General features: G+C 46.6%; 1 protein-coding gene across 2 annotated transcripts in view; it reads right to left on the bottom strand.

Moving 5' to 3' along the window:
- The window catches only part of efcab11 (EF-hand calcium binding domain 11), a 91,775-nt gene extending 71,927 nt beyond the window's left edge, over nucleotides 1–19,848 (bottom strand). For both annotated transcript variants that reach the window (XM_078562040.1, XM_078562041.1), the window contains exons 1-5: nucleotides 19,487–19,848; nucleotides 16,620–16,715; nucleotides 10,090–10,138; nucleotides 4,843–4,944; nucleotides 3,686–3,776 (exon numbers count right to left, since the gene is read on the bottom strand). In XM_078562040.1, coding sequence (XP_078418166.1) covers nucleotides 3,686–3,776; nucleotides 4,843–4,944; nucleotides 10,090–10,138; nucleotides 16,620–16,715; nucleotides 19,487–19,564 — 416 coding nt within the window. In that variant the 5' untranslated portion in view covers nucleotides 19,565–19,848. The remainder of the gene's footprint in view (nucleotides 1–3,685; nucleotides 3,777–4,842; nucleotides 4,945–10,089; nucleotides 10,139–16,619; nucleotides 16,716–19,486) is intronic.
- Between the last annotated feature and the right edge of the window lie 1,446 nt (nucleotides 19,849–21,294).

Below are 21,294 nucleotides of genomic sequence, written 5' to 3'. Positions count from 1 at the left end.
CTTTGATCTCTTTCGCCCCAAGAGCTATATCTAACTCCTTCTTGAAAACATGCAATGTTTTATCCTCAACTACTTTCTGTGGTAGCGAATTCCACAGGCTCACCACTCTCTGGGTGAAGAAATTTCTCCTCATCTCAGTCCTAAATGGTCTACCCCATATCCTCAGACTGTGACCGCTGGTTCTGGGCTCCCCCACCATTGGGAACATCCCTCCTGCAAATGACCGAGCAAGCCACTCAGTTCAAGGGGTAATTAGGGATGGGCAACAAATACTGGCTTTGCCAGCGACACCCACATCCCATGAAAAGAATAAAGAATAAGAATGGACCGCAGCGGTTCAAGATGGCAGCTCACCACCACCTTCCCAAAGGCAGTTAGGTGTGGACAATAAATGCTGGCCTAGCCTTAGACACCCACCTCCCAGGGACAAACCTTTTTAAAAAGTCCATTGATTCCGGTCTTGAAATTTTCAACCAACTACATCTCACCACTACCCCACCCCCACCCCCAGCCCCTGCCACCCAGCACCCCCCCACCCCCACGCATCCGGAGCTTTTTGGGGTGGGGGAAAGAGAGTGAGGTCCAAATCTCCACGACCCTTTATGTGGGGGAGAAAGTCCTTTTCCATTTCGCTCCGAAAATAATCTAGTTCTAATTGTAAGGCTTATCCCTGCCCCCTTGCTCTGGATTATCCACCGGAGGAAACATTGCTGCATCCGCCATATTGAATCCTTTCATCGCTTTAAACCATTCAATCAAAGCACCTCCTCAGGCGGCCGGGCCTACCCAGTGGCCTGAGGTTAAAATCCGACACCAACACCCACTGGTAAATCTAGGTTTCTGAGTTGAGCGCAGGCAAGAGATAAACCATAAGCTGTTTTTGGCCATTCCCGGCTCCACAAATTAGTAGCCCTGTAAAAATAAACAGCCACAGCAACGTTAAGTGGAGCAAATTTAATCTATTTGGTATTCCGGGTGAGGCAGCGAAAAAAAACAAACCAGGAATAGATCTCGTGTGACGAAGGCGGAGGCCGAATTGTCCACCTTTCTCCGAAATTAACGGTTCTCTCAGAGAATTGCAGGAAGGCAGTGGCATTAAAGTTGGGTTTTTGTTTCCAAAAGTAATATTTGGGAATGGGTGCATCAGGGATGGAGAGTGACAGACATTCTTCCATTCTCTATTAAAGAAAAGGAAACCTCATGACCCCTCAATGACTTGGCGAAACCCTGGCAAAGACTTCAGTGTCACATTTCAAGACCTCAGGTTTTGGGATTAATCCACGTTATCATGCATTGAAATTAAATAGGGTTTGAAAAAAAAAAGTTAACTCCTGGGAACACAGAAGTTATTCAGGGTGTTGGTTCAGACTGTTAGCCGTGTCAAAATTTGCATAATTTGTTTTTTTTTGATGTTTCAAGGGCTAATAGGAAAATTTCATTGTGAAAACTGTCCCATTCATGTATTTCATGTAAAATAAACTAGTTTACCAATTCACTATTGGTTTCACATTGCTTGAGTGATTGCCCCACCTCCTGGATGATAAGAGAACTACACATGGTGCCAGACGATTCGAGAATCCAACACTCACGTAACGTGAGATCTTATTGTCGTAGTTTGTGGCCATGCCATCACTTAACTAGACATCAGGAAGCAGTCGGTGTGAAGTCAACTCACTGCACACCAGCCTTCCCCCTCAGCCACAACACCCTGTGGGCAGACTACGTAGCCAACCAGTGGGACGTCCGCCCCCTCACCGGGGAGGAAGTCCCACTCTTGGGAGCTGCCGACCAATCGGATTGGCCAGCAGCCCCGGCAGCGCCAAGAGCTCATCAGTGGGTGCTGAGGGGACAGCAACGAAGAACAAGGCGGCCCAATGGATCCCGGAGTGAGGCAAGTCTGGAATATTGGGTGGGGAGGGTTTGGCCAGCTTAGAGAGGGTGTGCAGTGGTTGGCTATAGAGAGCAGGTGGGTAAGAAAGAAAGACAGGGAAACTATCTTAGGGGAGTTGCCCCCCACCCCCAATATGCAATGGGCTCCCCCCAAAGATAGTATCCCCCTTCCTTTCCGCTCTTTGAAAAATATTTTTTTTTAAAAAGCCTGCACAATGCTAACCGTGTTATGGTGTGGGCAGCGTACTATCTGGGTCAAATTGCTTGTTAACAAGCTGAACTGACCCTTGATTGTTTATTTAAACATAGGTGGGCTGCCGACTTTGGTACCCGCCCACTCCTGTATTGTGGGGGTGAGCAGGAAGGTGGTGGGGTGGTTACCCTGCCCCCGCCATTATTTTACATGCCCCTTCCTCCCCCACCCCGCCAAAAACACGCTGGGGCTGGGGCATGTAAGATCCAGCTCAATGAGGAAGGGCAAAAAGTAGAGGCCCACAATCTGACAGACACCGAGAGATTCAATCGGTGAATGCAGAAGCTGCTGCTTTACCCAGAGAGAGTGGTGAGAATGTGGAACTCACTACCACATGGATAATCCAGATGAAGAGCATGAAGAACACTACGGTACAGAGGGATCTGGGTATCTTGGTATATGAACCACAACAAGTTATTATGCAGGTGCAGCAAGTTATTAGGAAGGCAAATGGAATGTTGGTGTTTAGTGTAAGAGAAGTCGACTATAGAAGTAGGGAAGTGTTGCTACAGCTGTATAGGGTCTTAGTGAGACCATAACTCAAGTACTGTGTACAGCTTTGGTCTCCTTACTTAAAGATATAATTGCATCCGAAGCCGCTTAGAGTAAGTTCACTTGGCTGACTCCTGGAAAGAAAGGGTTATCTTATGAGAAAAAGTTAAGCAGGTTGGAGTTTAGGAGTATGAGGAGTGATCTTATTGAAATATAGAGGTATTGAGGGAACTTGACAGGTCAGGTGCCTAGAGGATGGTTCCCCTATGGGAGAGTTTAGAACTAGGAGGCACAGTTTAAAAATTAGCGGTCCCCCATTTAAGACCGAGATGAGGAAAATTTTTTTCTCTCAGGGGGTCGTTAGTCAGTGGAATTTTCTTCCCCAGAGAGCAGTGGAGGCTGGGTCATTGAATTTATTCAAGACAGGGGCTAGATAGATTTTTGATTGACAAGGGAGTCAAGGGTTATGACGCAGACAGGAAAGTGGTGGAGGCCCCAGTCAGAGAAGTCACGATCTTACCGAATGGCGGAATAGGCTCCAGGGCTGAATGGCCTACTCCTTCTCCTAATTCTTGTGTGTGTGTGTGTTCATTGATGTATTTAAGGGGAGGCTGGAAAAACAGAAAGAAATCGAAGGATATGTCGATAATGAGATGAAGTGGGTTGGGAAGAGGCTTGAGTGGACCATAAGTGGCTGGGTCGAATGGCCTGCTCCTGTGCTGTATATCCTACGTAATTCTATGGAAGGCTTGGAGGAACGGTTGACTTTGGACCTTTGGTTCCCAAAGCTCTCCACCCTTGAGGGCTTCCTCACGTTTGGGTCTGTCGTAGACTCGTTGATAGAGATCGATGGCTATGATCTGTCAACAACAACATTATCATTCTATCACGGGGCTACCAGGATGACAGGAAGCGAATGAGATGGATCTCAATCTTTTGTTCATTCAGAAATTGGTTTGTCCCCGAGGAAGAGCCAGACAGACACAGGTTTTAGTCCGTTCCAAGCCGAGAATGTGTATTATTCCACCCAGTTTAATTGCAGCGACTTACCTGAAAGCTTCAAGCACGGTTTGCTCGGGCAGGTGGGGCGTAACGTCGGCAAACGCCCTTTTAAAATCCTCCGACGTCAAAAAGCCACGGCCTGAGAGTGGGATTAAAAAAAAAGCAAACAAAGCTAGATTTATACGGAGCGTTTGAAAAGGTTTCAAAGCTTCCAGCAAGTACAGTGAAGGTGAGAACCAGTATCCCCCAGGAGTGTTATCAGACAGAATGTGATACTGAACCGCGCAAGGAGATATTAAAGACAGCTGACCAAAAACCAAACGTTTGGTCAAACACCTGTGTTATAAAAGGAGGAGAGGTAGTGAGGTGGAGGTTAGGGAGGGAGTTGCAGAGCTTAGGGCTTTGGCAGGGTGAGATGAAGTAAGGTGGAAGGGTGGGGGGACCTTATGCAGCATAAACTCCAGCATATATTAGATGGGCCGTATGGCCCGATTCCGTGCTGTAATTTCTATGTTTTTAATCTGCCTCCCTATAACCACTTTCATGTGAAGGTCGCGCTTAATCAAAATATGGAGGCACAGGAAATCATCTGGCACAACACAGGATAGTGCAACACAGCAAGAGGCCATTCGGCCCATCGGGTCTGTGCGACTCTTTCAAAGAGCAATCCATTTAGTCCCACACATGCACTCGCTCCCTTCTTCCCCACAATTTTGTTGGTTTTTTTTTAAAAAAAACTCCCTTCAACTATTTATCCAATTCCCTTTTGAAACTCCTGTTGAATCTGTATCCATTGCCCTCCTAGTCAGGCCGTGCACTTCAAATCCTCACCACTCGTTGCATAAAAATGTTTTTCCTCATGTTGCCTTAGGTTCTTTTGCCAATGGTCTTCAATCTGTGCCTCCCTTCAGCTATTGGGAACAGCTTCTCTTTTACTTACTCTCATCAAAGCCTTTCACCATTTTAAACCACCCGATCAAGTCTCCTCCGCTCAACGAAGGGGAAGACATACAGTACAAAGCTGGTCTCTTGCCTCCAGACACAAGGCAGCTGTAGTTTTGATCTGAGACACAAGTGAGAATGAGCTGCTTCGCTCCAACAGCTTCTTGCCCAGCACCTGTTAAATTGTTACTGGGCAGGGACAGTAAAAGCGCTACCAATACTTAGCAGGGATTGCCACTGTGCGACAAGGCGGTAAAACCTACAGTGTGCGTCAAATGCCGAGAAGATCTGCCTTATCTGGTCGTAGCGGTCTTGGGCTGCCATCTTCCTGCTCATGAGGTTCGTGAATTGTTCGAGGGGTAAGCCTGGAAAAGGGGACACAGTGCGTGATAGGTTAATGCCCTGCGTGCAAGCTTATTCTTCCAACCCTCCACTGCGGGTGTCATTTTCTTTCCTGGCCTGCGCCCCACCCCCCCCACCACCGAGTTCAAAATATTTGCCCAAATCTTGATGGAGCGTGTTACATGGATCTCAAGCCAGATGGTGAAGTTTGAAACTAGATGCAAATCCTTTTGTTGGAAATAGGCTTATTTACAGGACGCAGCATTACATGTGTCTGCCTCCTACCTACCAACCCATTGTCCCAGCAGGCTCTCTCTTTATTTTATTTATTTATTTTTTTTTGAGTACAACAATTAAACAAATGGGTAACAAATAAGCCAATCAAATTGATAGCCCCCTAAAAGGGGCACTGTAACAGAAACAAATCTCCAAAAGGAAACTTATATAATTAAATTAAAACATTGTAGGCTTTTGTTACAGTCGCTTTTGAATAGGACAAATGATCAATAAATCAAGCTAACGAAAAGGGGTGGGGGCAGCGGTGAGACAGCCCCTCATGGGGCACAGTAACAAAAATCAAAACGTCAAAGGAAACTTACAAAATCAAATCGAAATATCGTTCCCGGGGGTGGCGGTGATGATGCACCTCAGGCCACCGACTGCAGAAAGCCTCTAGCGTTACCAATGGACACCACGTGCCCCCTCTCCAGGGCCACCCAGCTGAACACGGCTGCAGTAGAGGAGCAGGCAGTTGGCTGCCCGCTACCTAGACGACCTATTGATGGTCACCTTGGCCAGGCCCAGGCTAATGAAGAGATCCTCCTCCCTCCCCACCGGGTGGCCAAAGATCAGGAAATCTTTCTTTATAGACTCTTGAAGAATCAATAAATCGGGTGGGCGGGAGATTGACAGTCCCTGGTGGGGACCTGTAACTAAAACAAGAACGTGAAAGGAAACTTACAAAATTAAATCAAAATTTCATTTCCAGGGATGATGATGCACCCCAGCCCCCACGGTGCCCACCAATTGCGGAAAGCCTCTGGTGTACCAGTGGACACCACGTGCTCCCTGGAGAGGGCCACCAAGCCGTGAACATAGCCACAGCAGAGGGGCAGACAGTTGGGTCAGATGGCCTCCTCGACTGCCCACTGCCTGGGCCTGTTGATGGCCACCTTGGCCAGGCCCACGAGCAGGCTAACGAGGAGGTCCTCCTCCCTCCTCACCCCCCTCCCTACCGGGTGGCCAAAGATCAGGAAGTCTTTCTCTATAGGATTTCCAGGACAGACTTTATTGGACAGCAGGGTCTTCCAGAGTTTGAAGGAAGAGGGGTCAGTCTTCCTTTATACGTGCTCAAGGTACTTAATCAATCAATGTCCTTTACCTGTGCACCTTTAACCTTGATAATACAATTAACATATCATTTACAGGCTAGGACAGTGTACGCTGTGCGCTGTTACTTAGCTGTGCATCCTTCAGCTCAAAATGGCTTTGCTAGAAGCGTGAGCTAATAGTGACATGGCAAAGGCAACAGGGCATCTGGCGCCTCAGGCAATGGTGGGGAAACCAACAGTCTATCTCCTTAACCAGAGAGATTTAAGGGTTGAGAGGAAAAGCAAGAGAAGGAAAAACGGTGAATTTAAAAAAAAGAGTCTAGCGTTTATATAGTGCTTTTCACAGCCACTGGCCTTGTCAAAGCACTTTAGGAGCCAATTAATTACTTCTGAGTGTAGCCATTGTTGTAATGTAGGAAACACAGCAGCAAATTTGTACACAGAAAGCTCCCACAAACAGCTGTGTGAATGACCAGATAGTCTATTTTTCTGTGATCACGATTGAGGGATAAACATTTGGCAGGGCACAGGGAATAACCCCTCTGCTCTTCTTCAAAATAGGGCGAATGGATCTTTTACATTTGCCTGAGGAAGGAGATGTGGTCTCAGTTTAACATTTCATCCTGAAAGACAGCACCTCCAGCACTCGCTCAGCACTGCACTCGAGTGTCAGTGTAGATTTTTGTGCTTAAGTTCTGGAGTGGGACTTGAACCAGGAACATTAGCGATTCAGAGGCAAGAGTGCTACCCCCTGAGCTAATTTAAGGTCAAATATAAGTCAAATCAGAGACAGAGAGAAATAGAGGGGAAGAAGATTGGATTAAAAGATAAATAAAAAATAAGAGGAAAAGCAAGAAATAAAACAAAAACGTTAAAATCTCAAAGAAGAATTTACTACATACAGGAATGAGACTCCACGGTTTAAATTGTTCCCTTTCTGGGCCGGAGAGGTTAATTGGTATTGCATTAATGATGACCACATTATTGAAAGGGTGCTTACACTGTTGATTACCATCCCTAACTTTCTGTGGCAATTTTATGGTAACGTACAAATACAGCAGGTTCTGAAAAATAACAGGGGGGATTCATGTGAGATACCGTTGGGGTGAGACAAAGGAGGGGCATAAATTAGCCAGTCAACTTGTGTACCCCTAATTTCCTTCACCTCACCACTAACGGTCATAAGCATCTGCTTTAGCTCTGGAATTCTGTCCCTTAGCCTCTGGAAGAGAGGCGGAGAGAAGAGGAGATTTATCCCCCGTGTCTTGGCTGATATTTATAGAAACATATGGGCAGGAGTAGCCAGGCTAAGTGAGTGGGCAAGAACATGGCAGAGAGAGTATAATGTGAACAAATGTGAGGTCATCTACTTTGGCAGAAAAACAGAAAGGCAGAGTATTTCTTAAATGGAGAGAGGTTGGAAAGTGCGGGTGTCCAAAGAGACCTGGGTGCCCTTGTTCATGAGCCACTAAAAGCTAGCATGCAGGTGCAGCACACAATTAGGAAGGCAAATGGTATGTTGGTCTTCATCACAAAGGGATTTGAGTACAGGAGTAAAGATGTCTTGCTGCAGTTGTATAGAGCCCTGGCAAGACCGCACCTGGAATATTGTGTAGTTTTGGTCTCCTTATCTAAGGAAGGATGTACTTGCCAGAGAGAGTGCAATGGGGGGGTTCACCAGATTAATCCTTAGGATGACGGGATTGTCTTATGAGGAGGGATTGAGGAGACTGGGTCTGTATTGTGTAGCGTTTCGAAGAATGAGAGGTGATCTCATTGAAACTTACAGGGCGTGACAGGGTAGATGTAGATAGGATGTTTATTCTGGCTGGTGAGTCTCGAGCAAGGGAGCACAATCTCAGAATAAGGGCTGGGCCATTTAAGACGGAGATGAGGAGGAATTTCTTCACTCAGGAGGGTGGTGAACCTTTGGAATTCTCTACCCCAGAGGACTGCGGAGGCTCAGTCATTGAGCATGTTCAATAGATTTCCAGATAAGAATGACATCGAGGGATAGTGGGGGAAAATGGTGAAGAGGTAGATGATCTGCTTGAATACCTCAACTAACATCACTAAGGCAGGATAACAGGTCACTATCAGATTGCTGTTTGTTGGAGCTTACTCTTCTCACATTGGCTGCCACGTTTCCTACATTACAGCAATAGCTATGTTGTAAATCTACAGCATTTAAGTATGTCCTGAGGGTGTGAAAAGTGCTATAGAAATGCAAGTCTCTTTTTTTTTAAAAAAAACCTCTCTCTACTCCTTTAATAGGCTCCTTAAAGCCTACCCTCTTTGACCAAGCTTGTGGCTATCTGTCCCAGAGATTCACAATCCATGGCATCTCTACTTGCTGAACAATTTTCACATTAATAATGACATGCGCGGTTAACACAGCCATTATTTTTCCAGCAAGGTTTGTCCCATTAATTTCCACTGATATCAGAAAAGATCCAAGTTCAATTTGCAGCTGGCATTAGTTAGCCGATTGCAATCGCAGTTGTGATGGTGATGATCAGCCTCTTGACATTTGTGGTGGGGGTGGGGGTGTCAAAGATCAGGAGGGGGGAACCCCACTCCAGGTCAAATTAGAGATTCCAGCTCAAATGTGGGCGTGTGTTGGGTCGAGCAGCACAGCTGTGATGGCTGCTGCAGTTAAATAGGCAGCCAGCACACTCAGTCTGGGGCTCGTACATGAAGGACTGCTTGGGTCAAAAAGCAGAAATCACTTGTGGTATCATGTCCCAGCCCAAGTGAGCGCCTTCAGGATACTACAACAACAACATCATGCTTTTATATAGTGCCTGCAACAGAGTAAAACATTCCAAGGTGCTTCTCAGGAACACCAGTTGAAATGTGACACCAAGCCACATTCAGACAGGAAGCAAACAGCTTGGTCAAAGAGTTAAGGAGTGTATTAAAAGAGAGAGAGAGAAGTAAAAAGAGAGTTGCATTTCTATAGCACCTTTCACAACCTCAGGACATATCAGAATGCTTTACGCCCAATGAAATACTTTTGAAATATAGCCATTGGTGTAATGTAGGAAACATAGCAGCCAGTCAGAGAACAGAAAGTTCCAACAAACAAAAATGTGGTAATGATTTCGTCTTTGTGACGTTAGCTGCTGGATAAACGTCAGCCAAGACACAGGGGGATAACTCCCCTGATCTTCTTTGGGAGGCAGAGGGGTTTAGGGATGCAATTCCAGAACTTAGGGCAGATGCTTATGGCTGTCAGTGGACAGGTGAAGGATATTGGAGATTGTACTAGTTGCCTAACATGCTGGGCGTGATAAAATGATAAAAGGTTTCTGATGGAATGCTAAAAGAGCACATCGGTTCTGAGGGAAATATCAGCAATGCACTGAAAAAAGTTAAATATTGCATGAAAACACAGATCTCTTGAGGTGATAAAGGGGTTATATAAATACAAACATCTTACATTTAATGGCTATCACTATCTTCAGTGCCAGCTCACTCAACTCTGAATCAGAAGGTCGTGGATTCAAACCAACACTCAGTGTGGTACTGAAAGAATGCTGCACTGTCAGAGGTGCCATCTTTCAGATGATACCTTAAAAATTGAATCGAGGCGAGGCCTCATCTCCCCGTCCACGTGTAGGTAAAAGCTCCCATAGAATCATTCACTCAAAGGAAGGGCAGGCAAGTTCTTCCTGGCATTCTGGCCAACATTTCTGCCTCAATTGCATCATCTGGACTAACATGCACCGGGCAGCGCCAGGAGAGTGCGGCACTGTCAGAGGTGTCTAGTCATCTTTACGTTCTGCCCATTGCAGCTCTTTCCCTTTAAGCAGGAAGTGTTGGGAGGTGCAATACCTGGCAAATGGTTTTCCAGCACTGCAGCCATCATCATATCTGTCTCCATCTGTAACAGATGATTTTTAAAAAAGCTTGGTTTTACTGAGGTGGTATGACATGTAGTAATTCTCAAATGGCAACTATATCGGCACACAGACAAGTCAGGAGCGTGATGGAATACTCTCCACTGGCCTGCATGTGTGCAGCTCCAACAACACTCAAGAAACCCAGCATCATTATCAATCGAGGCATAGATTACAAAAGTAGGGAGGTCATGTTGAAGTTGTATAGAACCTTGGTGAGGCCACAGCTGGAGTACTGTGTGCAGTTCTGGTCACCACATTATAGGAAGGATGTGATTGCACTGGAGGGGGTGCAGAGGAGATTCACCAGGATGTTGCCTGGGACGAAACATTTAAGTTATGAAGAGAGGTTGGATAGACTTGGGTTGTTTTCGTTGGAGCAGAGAAGACTGAGGGGGCGACCTGATCGAGGTGTACAAGATTATGAGGGGCATGGACAGGGTGGATAGGGAGCAGCTGTTCCCCTTAGTTGAAGGGTCAGTCACGAGGGGACACAAGTTCAAGGTGAGGGGCAGGAGGTTTAGGGGGGGGATGAGAGGAAAAACGTTTCTACCCAGAGGGTGGTGACGGTCTGGAATGCGCTGCCTGGGAGGGTGGTGGAGGCGGGTTGCCTCACATCCTTTAAAAAGTACCTGGATGAGCACTTGGCGCGTCATAACATTCAAGGCTATGGGCCAAGTGCTGGGAAATGGGATTAGGTAGGTAGGTCAGGTGTTTCTCACGTGTTGGTGTAGACTCGATGGGCTGAAGGGCCTCTTCTGCACTGTGATTCTGTGAGATCATCCAGGACAAAGCAGCCCAATTGATCGGTAACCCCATTCGCCACCTTATTCACTCCCACCGCCATCGACACACAGTGCCAGTATCTACAAGGTGCGCTGCAGCAACTCACCAAGGCTCCTTCCACAGCACTTTCCAACCCACAAACTCTAACATCTAGAAGGACAAGGGCACCAGGCACATGGGAACACCGCCACCTATAAGTTCCCCTCCAAGCCACTCACCATCCTGACTTGGAAATACATCGGCCGTTCATTCACTGTCACTGGGTCTGAAACAGGAATTCCCTCCCTAACAGCACTGTGGGTGTACCTACACCACAGAGACTGCAGCGGCTCAAGAAGATGGCTCACCACTATCGCAACAGCCAACCTTGTTAGCGATACATGTATCCCCAAAAAATGAATAAAAATACGGTTTTTATTTCAAAGGTGCTAACGTTAAAATCAGAGCAGCATTTATAACATTCCAGACCACAGTTAGCGCTCAGCCCCAGGTAAAGAAATTTCTCTTCACATTGATCCCAAAAGGCTGACCCCCTTGTCCTGAGATTGTGACTTGGGTTCCAGATTCCACAGTCAGGGGAAACGTTTTCTCAGTATCAAACCCATCTCGCTCACTCAGAATTTTATATGCTCAAGGTCATAAGAAATAGGAGCAGGAGGAGGCCACTCGGCCCCTCGAGCCTGCTCCACCATTCAACAAGATCATGGCTGAAACAGAAACAGAAAATGTTGGAAAAACTCAACAGGTCTAACAGCCTCTGTGGAGAGAAAAACGGTTAACGTTTTGAGTCCGTATGACTCTTCTTCAGGGCTAAAGAGAAGTAAAACTGTGATGATAATTTATACTGTTTAAGGGGTTTGGAGCGGGTGAAGCTGGAGAGAAGGTCAGCGATAGCTGGGGGCAAAGGAGGGATTGACAAAGATGCCATGAACAAAAGGACAAAGGGGGTGTTAATGGTAGTGGTAAGGGCTAAAGGAGGTGCTGATAATGACATTAAGGTAAGAAAGCAGAATAATGCCACTATCAGCGCCTCCTTTAGCCCTTACCACTGCTATTAACACCCCCTTTGTCCTTCTGTTCATGGCATCTTTGTCAATCTCTCCTTTGCCCCCAGCTATCACTGACCTTCTGTCCAGCTTCACCTGCTCCAACCCCCTTAAACAGTATAAATTATCATCACACTTTTACTTCTCTTTAGCTCCGAAGAAGTCATACGGACTCAAAACGTTGACTGTTTTTTTTCTCCACAGATGCCGTTAGGCCCGCTGAGTTTCTCCAGCATTTTCTGTTTTTGATTCAGATTTCCAGCACCTGCAGTATTTTGCTTTTATCCAAGATCATGGCTGATTCGATTGTGGCCTTAACTGCACTTTCCTGCCTAACTCGCGCCCCCCCTAACCCTCAACTCCTTTGTTAATCAAACATCTGCCCAATTAAACCTTGAATATATTCAATGATCCGGCCTCCACTGCTCTCTGGGGAAGAGAATTCCAAAGATTAGCCACCCTCAGAGGAAATTTCCCCTCATCTCCTCCTCAAATGGGAGGCCCTTTATTTTGAAACTATGTCCCCTAGTTCTGGATTCCACCCCCACCTCCCCCTCAGCATCTACCCTGTCAAGCCCCCTCACCTTATATGTTTCAATAAGATCACCTCTCATTCTTCTAAACTCCAATGAGTACTGGCCCAACCTGCTCAATCTTTCCTCACTAAGACAATCTCTTCATCCCAGGAACCAACCTAGCTGCACCTCTTCTTAAGACAAATATAGTCCTTCCAAACCCTTCCGCCTCTCTCCCCCTTTCCTTAAAAATACCACCTCTTCCGGGCACCTGTCCCAATATCTCCTTTACCTGGGTCAGTGTTAAACTGCGCCCAATTACATTCCTGTGAGAGGCGCCTCGGGATGGTTTATACTACATTAAAAAGGTGCTATATAAATGCAAGTTGCTGTTCTCTGTCGCCAGTTCCAATGAAAAGTATATGTCAAATGAACTGATTTTCTCTTCCCAGAGGCTGCCTGATCTGCTGAGTTGTTTTTAAGGATTTTGTCTTTACACTTTAAATTATTCCTCACTGCCAACATCTGGTCCTGTGACTTTACTCTTGTTTTGAGTGAACAGCAATACCTCCAGGGTAACAAGCGAACTCACGCTTCTGAGTTCTGATGAAAGATCATCAGCCAGAAACTTTAACTCTGTTTCCCTCTCTGCAGGAGCTGCCTGACCTGCTGAGTATTTCCAACATTTTACTGCTTTTTATTTCGGACTCGGGTATTCCTCCCTGCCCGTACTCCAGCACTGTGGCTGTACCTACCCCACATGGACTGCAGCGGTTCAAGGTGGCAGCTCACCACCACTTTCTCAAGGGCAGTTAGGGACGGGCAACAAACGCTGGCCTAGACAGCAATGCCCGTACATATGAATGAATGAATAAAGAAAACCCTCCTGGCCTGCCTCTTGTCCAAAACTCTGCTGCCCGTATTCCTAAAATCGCACAAATCCCATTCACATCACCTCTGTGCTCGCTGACTGCACCAGCTCCCAACAGCTCAGTTTTTAAATCCTCATCATGGTTTTCAAATCGCTGGTTGGCCTTGCTCTTCTCAATCCCTGGGGCCTCCTGCAGCCCTATGGCCTGCCCGCTGAGATCTCAAGGTTCCTCCAAGTCTAGCCTCCCGATTTTAATTGTATCGCCGTCGGCAGCCACGCACTCAGCTGCCGAGTCCCTAACTTCTGAAAACCTACCGTCTTGACTAAGCTTTTGGACACTTGCCCTAATATCTCACGTGACTCAGTGTCAAAATTTGTCTGATAACACTCCCGTGAAGCACCGAGATATTTTACTAGGTGAAAGGTGCTACATAAATGGATGTTGGAAATCTGAAACAACAATAACAAAAATAGCTGGAAAATCTCAGCAGGTCTGACAGCGTCTGCAGAGAGGAACACAGTTAGCATTTCGAGTTCTGAAGAAGAATCATACGGACTCGAAACGTTAACTGTATCCCTCTCCGCAGACGCTGTCAGACCTGCTGAGTTTTTCCAGCTATTTTTTGGTTTTGTTGCCCAATTCCAAGTTTGATGAAGTACAAGGCTGCTACCTACTGTTCAAAACAGTTCATGCCCAGTTCCACTCAGCACAAGTCATAAAAACCACTTAACCACCTCTGTGACCCGGGCTCTAATCCAGCCCCATGGAAACAAAGAGCCTCGGCAATCCCAATCCAACAGACTTGACCATTTTAACACACTCCTACTCTCCATGAACTCGGGGCTATCTGAAACTCTGCTACCTGCACACTAACTCGCACCAAGCCCTGTACATTTGTCAGCTCTGTGCCGGCTGACCTACACTGGCTCCCGATTCGGCAATGCCTCAATCTTAAAATTCTCACCCTGGTTTTCAGATTTCACCTTGGGTCTCTCGATCCCTGCGTTCATTCTAGCCCCACAACCCTGGGAGACCTCTGCACTCCTCCGATTCTGGCCTCTTGAGCATTCCCGGTTTTAATCGCTCCGCCATCGGCAGCCCCGTTCTTACAGCCACCTCAGCCCCCAGCTCTGCCGTTCCCTCGTGAAGCTTCCCTAACCTTTCTCTCCTCCTTCAAGGTGGCGAGAAAAACAGAATTTGATCGTTCCTGGTGTCGTGGGCAATCTGACGCATCAGCTGCGGGTTTCCCCCAGCTGCCCCTGTCAGCAACGGCTTTGTATCATTCCTTCACTCACAGGACATCACCCGGGTCTCAACATGGCCTTCACCCCTAAAGTGCTACTGCTTAACCCAGGACAAGTGGGTCAGCTGCTCGTGGGGGAGGTGGGTAGTGGGGTGTCGCGGGAGGGCGTCTGCTACAATCAACAATCATTCTTCCCCTCGACGTGTCCCAGTGAGCAGCACGTTCCCCCTCAGAGTCCGAAGTTTAAGTCCTACTTGAGCACCAAAACCTAGGCTGACACTCCCAGTGGAGTACTCAAATCAACAGATCCAATGGCACTAGCTTAAAGAGCAGGTGGGTTCTCACCATGTCCTGGACAATATTTATTCCTCAACCAACATATAAAACTCATTACCAGGTCATTATCACACTGTTGTTTCTGGGAGCTTCCTGTGCGCAAACTGGTTATTGCTTCCTACATTACAACAGTGCACCGAGCGCTTTGGGATGTCTGAGGTTGTGAAAGGTGTTACGTAAATGCAAGCTCTTTCCTTTTTCAACTGAACCCTCTCTCTGTTGAACTCTCTATTCTCTTCACCACACTGCCAGTCTTCCTTCCATTCATCTCAACCATTTTTTGACTTTCCCCAGCCATGATCACACGTGCAGCCCCTGCACTTTGGGATTTTGTTCCTCATTTCCTCGCTAGATGGATATGATTCACGCCCAAATCAGACTGGAACATTTCAGACCCTGTAACAGCAGGTGGTTTAAATCTTACCTGTACAGATTAATTCAAACATCTCCAAAGTAGACCTTTTTTTAAAAAATTTCTTTCATGGGATGTGGGCATCACTGGCAAGGCCAGTATTTATTGCTAATTGCACTTGAGAAGGTGGTGGTGAGCTGCCTTCTTGAACCGCTGCAGTCCTTGTGGTGTAGGTACACCCAAGGTACTGCTGGGAAGGGATTCCAGGATTTTGATCCAGCAACAGTGAATTCAGCCACCTTTACCTTGCCAGCCCTTTGTAAGATGTATCCAATTCGTCCTACTCCAGTCTGCTCTTCCCCCATTGTTAAATTCATTGCTCATACATTGAGGAAGGAATGAATCTGGAGCCAGTCTTTTCCTTAATCCAAGTTTACTCACAAGATTAAAGCCACAGACTCCCTTCCCCACCCCCCATAAAACACCTGGTGTAAACTGGTTTTTACGCACTTGGAATAATTCCCTAATCTTTTCCCCAATCGGTAGCAGCTGCTCTCAATTGCAAACTAGACAGCATGCACTCCATTGTAGCAGGATTACAACATTCGCATCCATAGCTCTGCAACTGTTTCCCCTTTATAAATATATACCCAATTGCCTTTTGAAAGTTAATATTGAGCCTGTTTCCGGCACGCTTTCGTTCCAGGTCGTAGCAAGTCACTGTATCAAAATAAAAAAATTCTCATCTGCCCTCTGGCTCTTTTTGCCAATTACTTTAAAGTTCTCTGGAAAGCTTTATTTAAAAAAAAACACAATTATCCTTGTTAACTTAGCAAAGATAGATTTTAAAATGATCTGAAGCATCCGACCACAACGTCCTCTCTTGATTATGAGGTGGCCGCGCTCTTCAGTCTGAAAACTGCTGAGACAATCCTCATCTCAGAGCAAGCACAGTCACTGTGGGGGTGGAGGGGGAGGGGGAGGGGGCAGAGGGGGAGGGGGAAAGAGTTGGGGGAGGCGATGCAGTTCTAGGTCTTCAAACAATAGTTTTTTTTTCCCCATTCTTTCTTTGGATGCGTGCGTCGCTGGCAAGTGGGGAATTCAGCGATGGTAATATCATTGCATGTCAAGGGGGGATGGGTGGGTGGTGGTCGCTGCATGGCACACGTGCGGTGTGAGCGAGATGCCCAACCAATTAATTTGGGTCAATTAAGATTTTCAAGACCAAGTTCCGCAGATTAAGATTTAAAGTAGCTTTTTAAGGCCAGGTTTCAATGAGCTGGAGTGTGAACCTCTAAAACACAGCACTTGTTACCTTGGAAGGTTTGTATCCAAACATGGTTACCACTGCAACCTTGAGATCTTCTCTGCTCAGATAGCCTTTCTGACCCAAATCACATTCTCGAAAAACCTGGTAAAGGAACAACAAATATGTTCTTCAAGTAGAGAGAGAAGAAAGTAACTACATGGCACTCAACCCCCAGACCTCCCCACCACCCGCCCTCTCCACCAAAACAAATATAAAAAAACTGGTTCATGTTTCAGGTATCTTTGAAGGTCCATTTTGAACAAGAGTCTCAACTATAGGAATCACACAGCAGAGAAGGAGGCCATTCAGCCCATTGTGCCAGTGCTGGCTCTTTGAAAAATCTACCCAATTAGTCCCACTGCCTCCAATCAACTTTCTCACAACCCCTGCAAATCTTTTCCCCTTTTTAAACATACATCCAATTCTCTTTCTGAAACAGCGGCCAGGTGTCAAGAGGGGCTGTTAATTTCACAGAGCCCGGGGGCTTAGTGAGTGCTCACAGTTTCCAAACTATTGTTACCTTACAGTCTACATAGCGAAGGGGCTGCAAGGGCTCGGGCGGTTAGACTGAAGCTAATCATTCTGAGAATGATAAAAAAAATTGAGTCTTACCCCAAGCACGAAGCTCAAATTCACAGCTTGTACAGGATTGGATTGTTTGCCTGTTTCTAGTTCCTCTTTCAAGGAGCCATCAAATCCAATTTGAATGCAGCTTCAAGGTGCTGCTCAGGCCAGGACACTATCCACAAAACCACTGTCTCACGTGAGTTCTTGAGGCCTCTCCAAATATAATGCCAGGGTGAAAGCACACACAATGGCCACTGGGTGGAGCCTGTGTGCACTTTCAACGACTATCAACATCAAACTTCTGTCTAAAACAATGGCTTGTTACAGCACAATATACAATTTAAACCAGTCACGTTTTTAAAGAATTCCTTTAGTTCTACAGCTCTAAAATTATATTAAAACCTTCCTTCTCCTCAGCACCTTGAGACATTTTAAACGCTGTTATATAAATGCAAGTTGTTATTAATGATTGAATTTTGTTAATTTTATTCCCACGTTACCATGATTTAATCTATTTGATATTTATTTATTTTTAAATGACCTTAATGTTGTCAGCAGTAAAATAAGCAGCCATGTGTAGAGTGTCCCATAGAGTAACTCCCCCCCCCCCCCCCCCCCGAGTCCCCAAAGCTTGTCCACCATCTACAAGGCACCAGTCAGGAGTGTGATGGAATACTCTCTCCTTACCTGGATGAGTGCAGGTTTGTGTAGCGCTGTTGCAGTGGATACCATCTACAACATGCACTGCAGCAACTCACCAAACCCAGGACTGCTATCATCTAGAAGGAGGACAAGGGCAGCAGACACATGGGAACACCAACACCTGCAAGTTCCCCTGCAAGTCACTCACCATCCTGACTGGGAAATATATCACTGTCACTGGATCAAAACCCTCCCTTAACAGCACTGTGGGTGTACCTACACCACATGGACTGCAGCGGTTCAAGAAGGCAGCTCACCAACACCTTCTCGAGGGAAAATTAGGGATGGGCAATAAATGCTGGGCCCAGCCAGCGAAGCCCACATCCCATGAAAGAATAAATTTGGGCATGCTCAAAGATGTGATTTAAAGAGTTAAACTGGACAGAAACAGCCTTTGCTCCAGGCGATTCCTGTGTGTCTGGGTCTGTGTTTGGCTGCTTTCTGCACACGGAGAAAGCCAGCATTGTAAATCTCAGCTGCTCCATGATGTACATTAGATATCTCAGTTACACGGGCAGACAGGAGAAGCTGGGGTTGCCCTCCTTAGACCGAAGGAGGTTTAGTGGAGAGTTGTTGAGGGTGCTCAAAATCATGAAGAGTTTAGAGCTTTAGATTTAAGGCAACGTGAGGACACACGTCCTTACACTATGAGTTGTTAGGATTGGCAATGCATTGCCAGATAGGGGGTTGGATCCAGGTTCAATGGTAATTTCAAAAGGGAATCGGATAAATATTTGAAGGAGGAAAAAAAACGTAGGGATGTGGGGGAGAGTGGGGGAGTGGGACTAACCAGATTGCTCTTTGAAAGAGCCAGTACAAACTCAATAGGGTGAATGGCCTCCTTCTGTGCTGTACTATTCTATGCTTTACTTTGGTGGGGGTGGGTGGGTAGGGGGTTAACATTTCAGCCTTACCCATGTACATTTGAACATATGAATTAGGAGGAGTAGGAGTAGGCCATTCAGCCCCTCGAGCCTGCTCCACCATTCAATAAGATCCTGGCTAATCCGATTGTAATCTCAACCTCACATCCCTGCCTACCCCCAATAACCCTTCACCATCCTTGCTCATCAAGGATCTACTTCTCCTTAAAGATATTCAAAGGCTCTGCTTCCACTGCATTTTGAGGAAGAGAGTTCCGAAATCTCAGGACCCTCAGTGAAAAAATTCTCCTCACCTCTGTCTTAAATGAGTGACCCCTCATTTTTAAACAGTGACCCCCTAGTTCTAGATTCTCCCACAAGAGGAAACATCCTCTCCACATCCACCTTGTCAAGACCCCTCAAGATCTCGTTTGTTTCAATCAAGTCGCCTGTAGGGGGTCCCCGTTTTTCCTCGGAGACCTTCCCCACACTCAAGTTCGTGACACCAGATTCACAAGTTTATGGCTCGAACAGAATGACCAGCGAGACAAGTTTCTTCTGATCGTTCACAATTGCTTTACTGAATCACCCATAACCCCACAATACAAAACCCAAAATTTAAAACAACCTGTTCCCAGTACCTAGGAAGCCCCGCTGTTGTTCTGGAGGGAACATGTGGGAGGATCCTGACAGTAACAATGAAGTGGTCCCTCTCCAGCCCCTAGGTTTAGTGTCACCTACCGTAACAAAGTGGCTCTTGTCTGAGTCAGTGACAATCCTCTCTTCATCAACATTGTAAGTCTGTGCTTGATAGAGCATCGAACACCCAGACAGTGACCAGTCTGGCAGCTGTAATGGATCAGATCACTTTACTGTTACTGTCCTTCTCACTGTTACTGACCCCTCACCCACACTCTCACTGACCTCTTGCCCTCACTGAACCTCACACTGTTACTCTCATTCAAACTGTTACTCTCACTGACCCTCCCTGATACTCTCACCCACTCTCACTGACTCTGTTACTCTCACCGACCCTCACTGACTCTGTTCCTCTCACTGATACTCTGACTCTGTTACTCTCACTGACCCTCACTGTTACTCTCACTCACACTGTTACTGTTAATCTCACTCACCTTCACCGACTCTGTTACTCTCACTGATACTCTCACCAACCCTCACTGACCTGTTACTCTCACTGACCCTCACTGTTACTCTCACTCACTCTGTTACCCTCACTGACTCCATTACTCTCACTGATACTCTGACTCTGTTACTCTCACTGACTGTTACTCTCACCAACCCTCACTGACTCTGTTACCCTCACTGTTACTCTCACTCACTCTGTTACCCTCACTGTTACTCTCACTCACTCTGTTACCCTCACTGACTCTATTACTCTCACTGATACTCTTATTCTGTTGCTCTCTCTCAGTCTCTGCTGTTTGAAGCTTCTGCTTTTGTAACTTCCGCGCGACCACAATCTAATTTCTCATTGGGTTATACCTTCCACTAACGTTCATCAGCCGCAGTGATTGGCTGTCCTTCTTAAAGGGATCGTCGTGTTCTTAAAGGGCGTCGTCACTTATGTGTAATTTCCCGGCAAAAAATAAAAATAGTTTTAAATGATCTTCTCTCGAGATGAACAATTTTCCCGGGATTTTGCGCTTTTCTAATCAGAGAAATTTATTGTTTTCATCAAATTCCTTCCCAATTTAAGGCACGTTACAAAAATGTTAAAAACTTATTTTGAGGCCAAAATATTTGTTGATGTATCGCTGTCCAGTGACATTTGAAGCATCAATAAGAGATGAGAAATATATTAAGCACATTAAAGTTTAAAGTGTTAAACTGTTTTTGGTTAAGTGCCAGCAGTTGGCAGCACTGGTCTCTCAGTCAGAAGGTTGTGAGTTCAAGTCTCACTCCAGAGACTCGGGCACAAAAATCTAGGCGGACACACATGGTACAGTACTGAGGGAGTGCTGCACTGTCAGAGGGTCAGTGCTGAGGGAGTGCTGCACTGTTGGAGGGTCAGTACTGAGGGAGTGCTGCACTGTCGGAGGGTCAGTACTGAGGGAGTGCTGCACTGTTGGAGGGTCAGTACTGAGGGAGTGCTGCACTGTCAGAGGGTCAGTGCTGAGGGAGTGCTGCACTGTCAGAGGGTCGGTACTGAGGGAGTGCTGCACTGTCAGAGGGTCAGTACTGAGGGAGTGCTGCACTGTCAGAGGGTCGGTACTGAGGGAGTGCTGCACTGTCAGAGGGTCGGTACTGAGGGAGTGCTGCACTGTCAGAGGGTCGGTACTGAGGGAGTGCTGCACTGTCAGAGGGTCAGTACTGAGGGAGCGCTGCACTGTCAGAGAGTCAGTGCTGAGGGAGTGCTGCACTGTCAGAGGGTCAGTACTGAGGGAGCGCTGCACTGTCAGAGAGTCAGTGCTGAGGGAGTGCTGCACTGTCAGAGGGTCAGTACTGAGGGAGTGCTGCACTGTCAGAGGGTCAGTACTGAGGGAGTGCTGCACTGTCAGAGGTGCTGTCCTTCTGGTGAGATGTTAAGC

This window comes from Cetorhinus maximus, chromosome 18 (genome assembly GCF_964194155.1).
Source record: "Cetorhinus maximus chromosome 18, sCetMax3.hap1.1, whole genome shotgun sequence".
Classification (NCBI taxonomy): domain Eukaryota; kingdom Metazoa; phylum Chordata; class Chondrichthyes; order Lamniformes; family Cetorhinidae; genus Cetorhinus; species Cetorhinus maximus.
The sequence above is the reverse complement of the archived record's forward strand: the minus strand, read 5'-3'. Positions and strand labels throughout refer to the sequence as shown.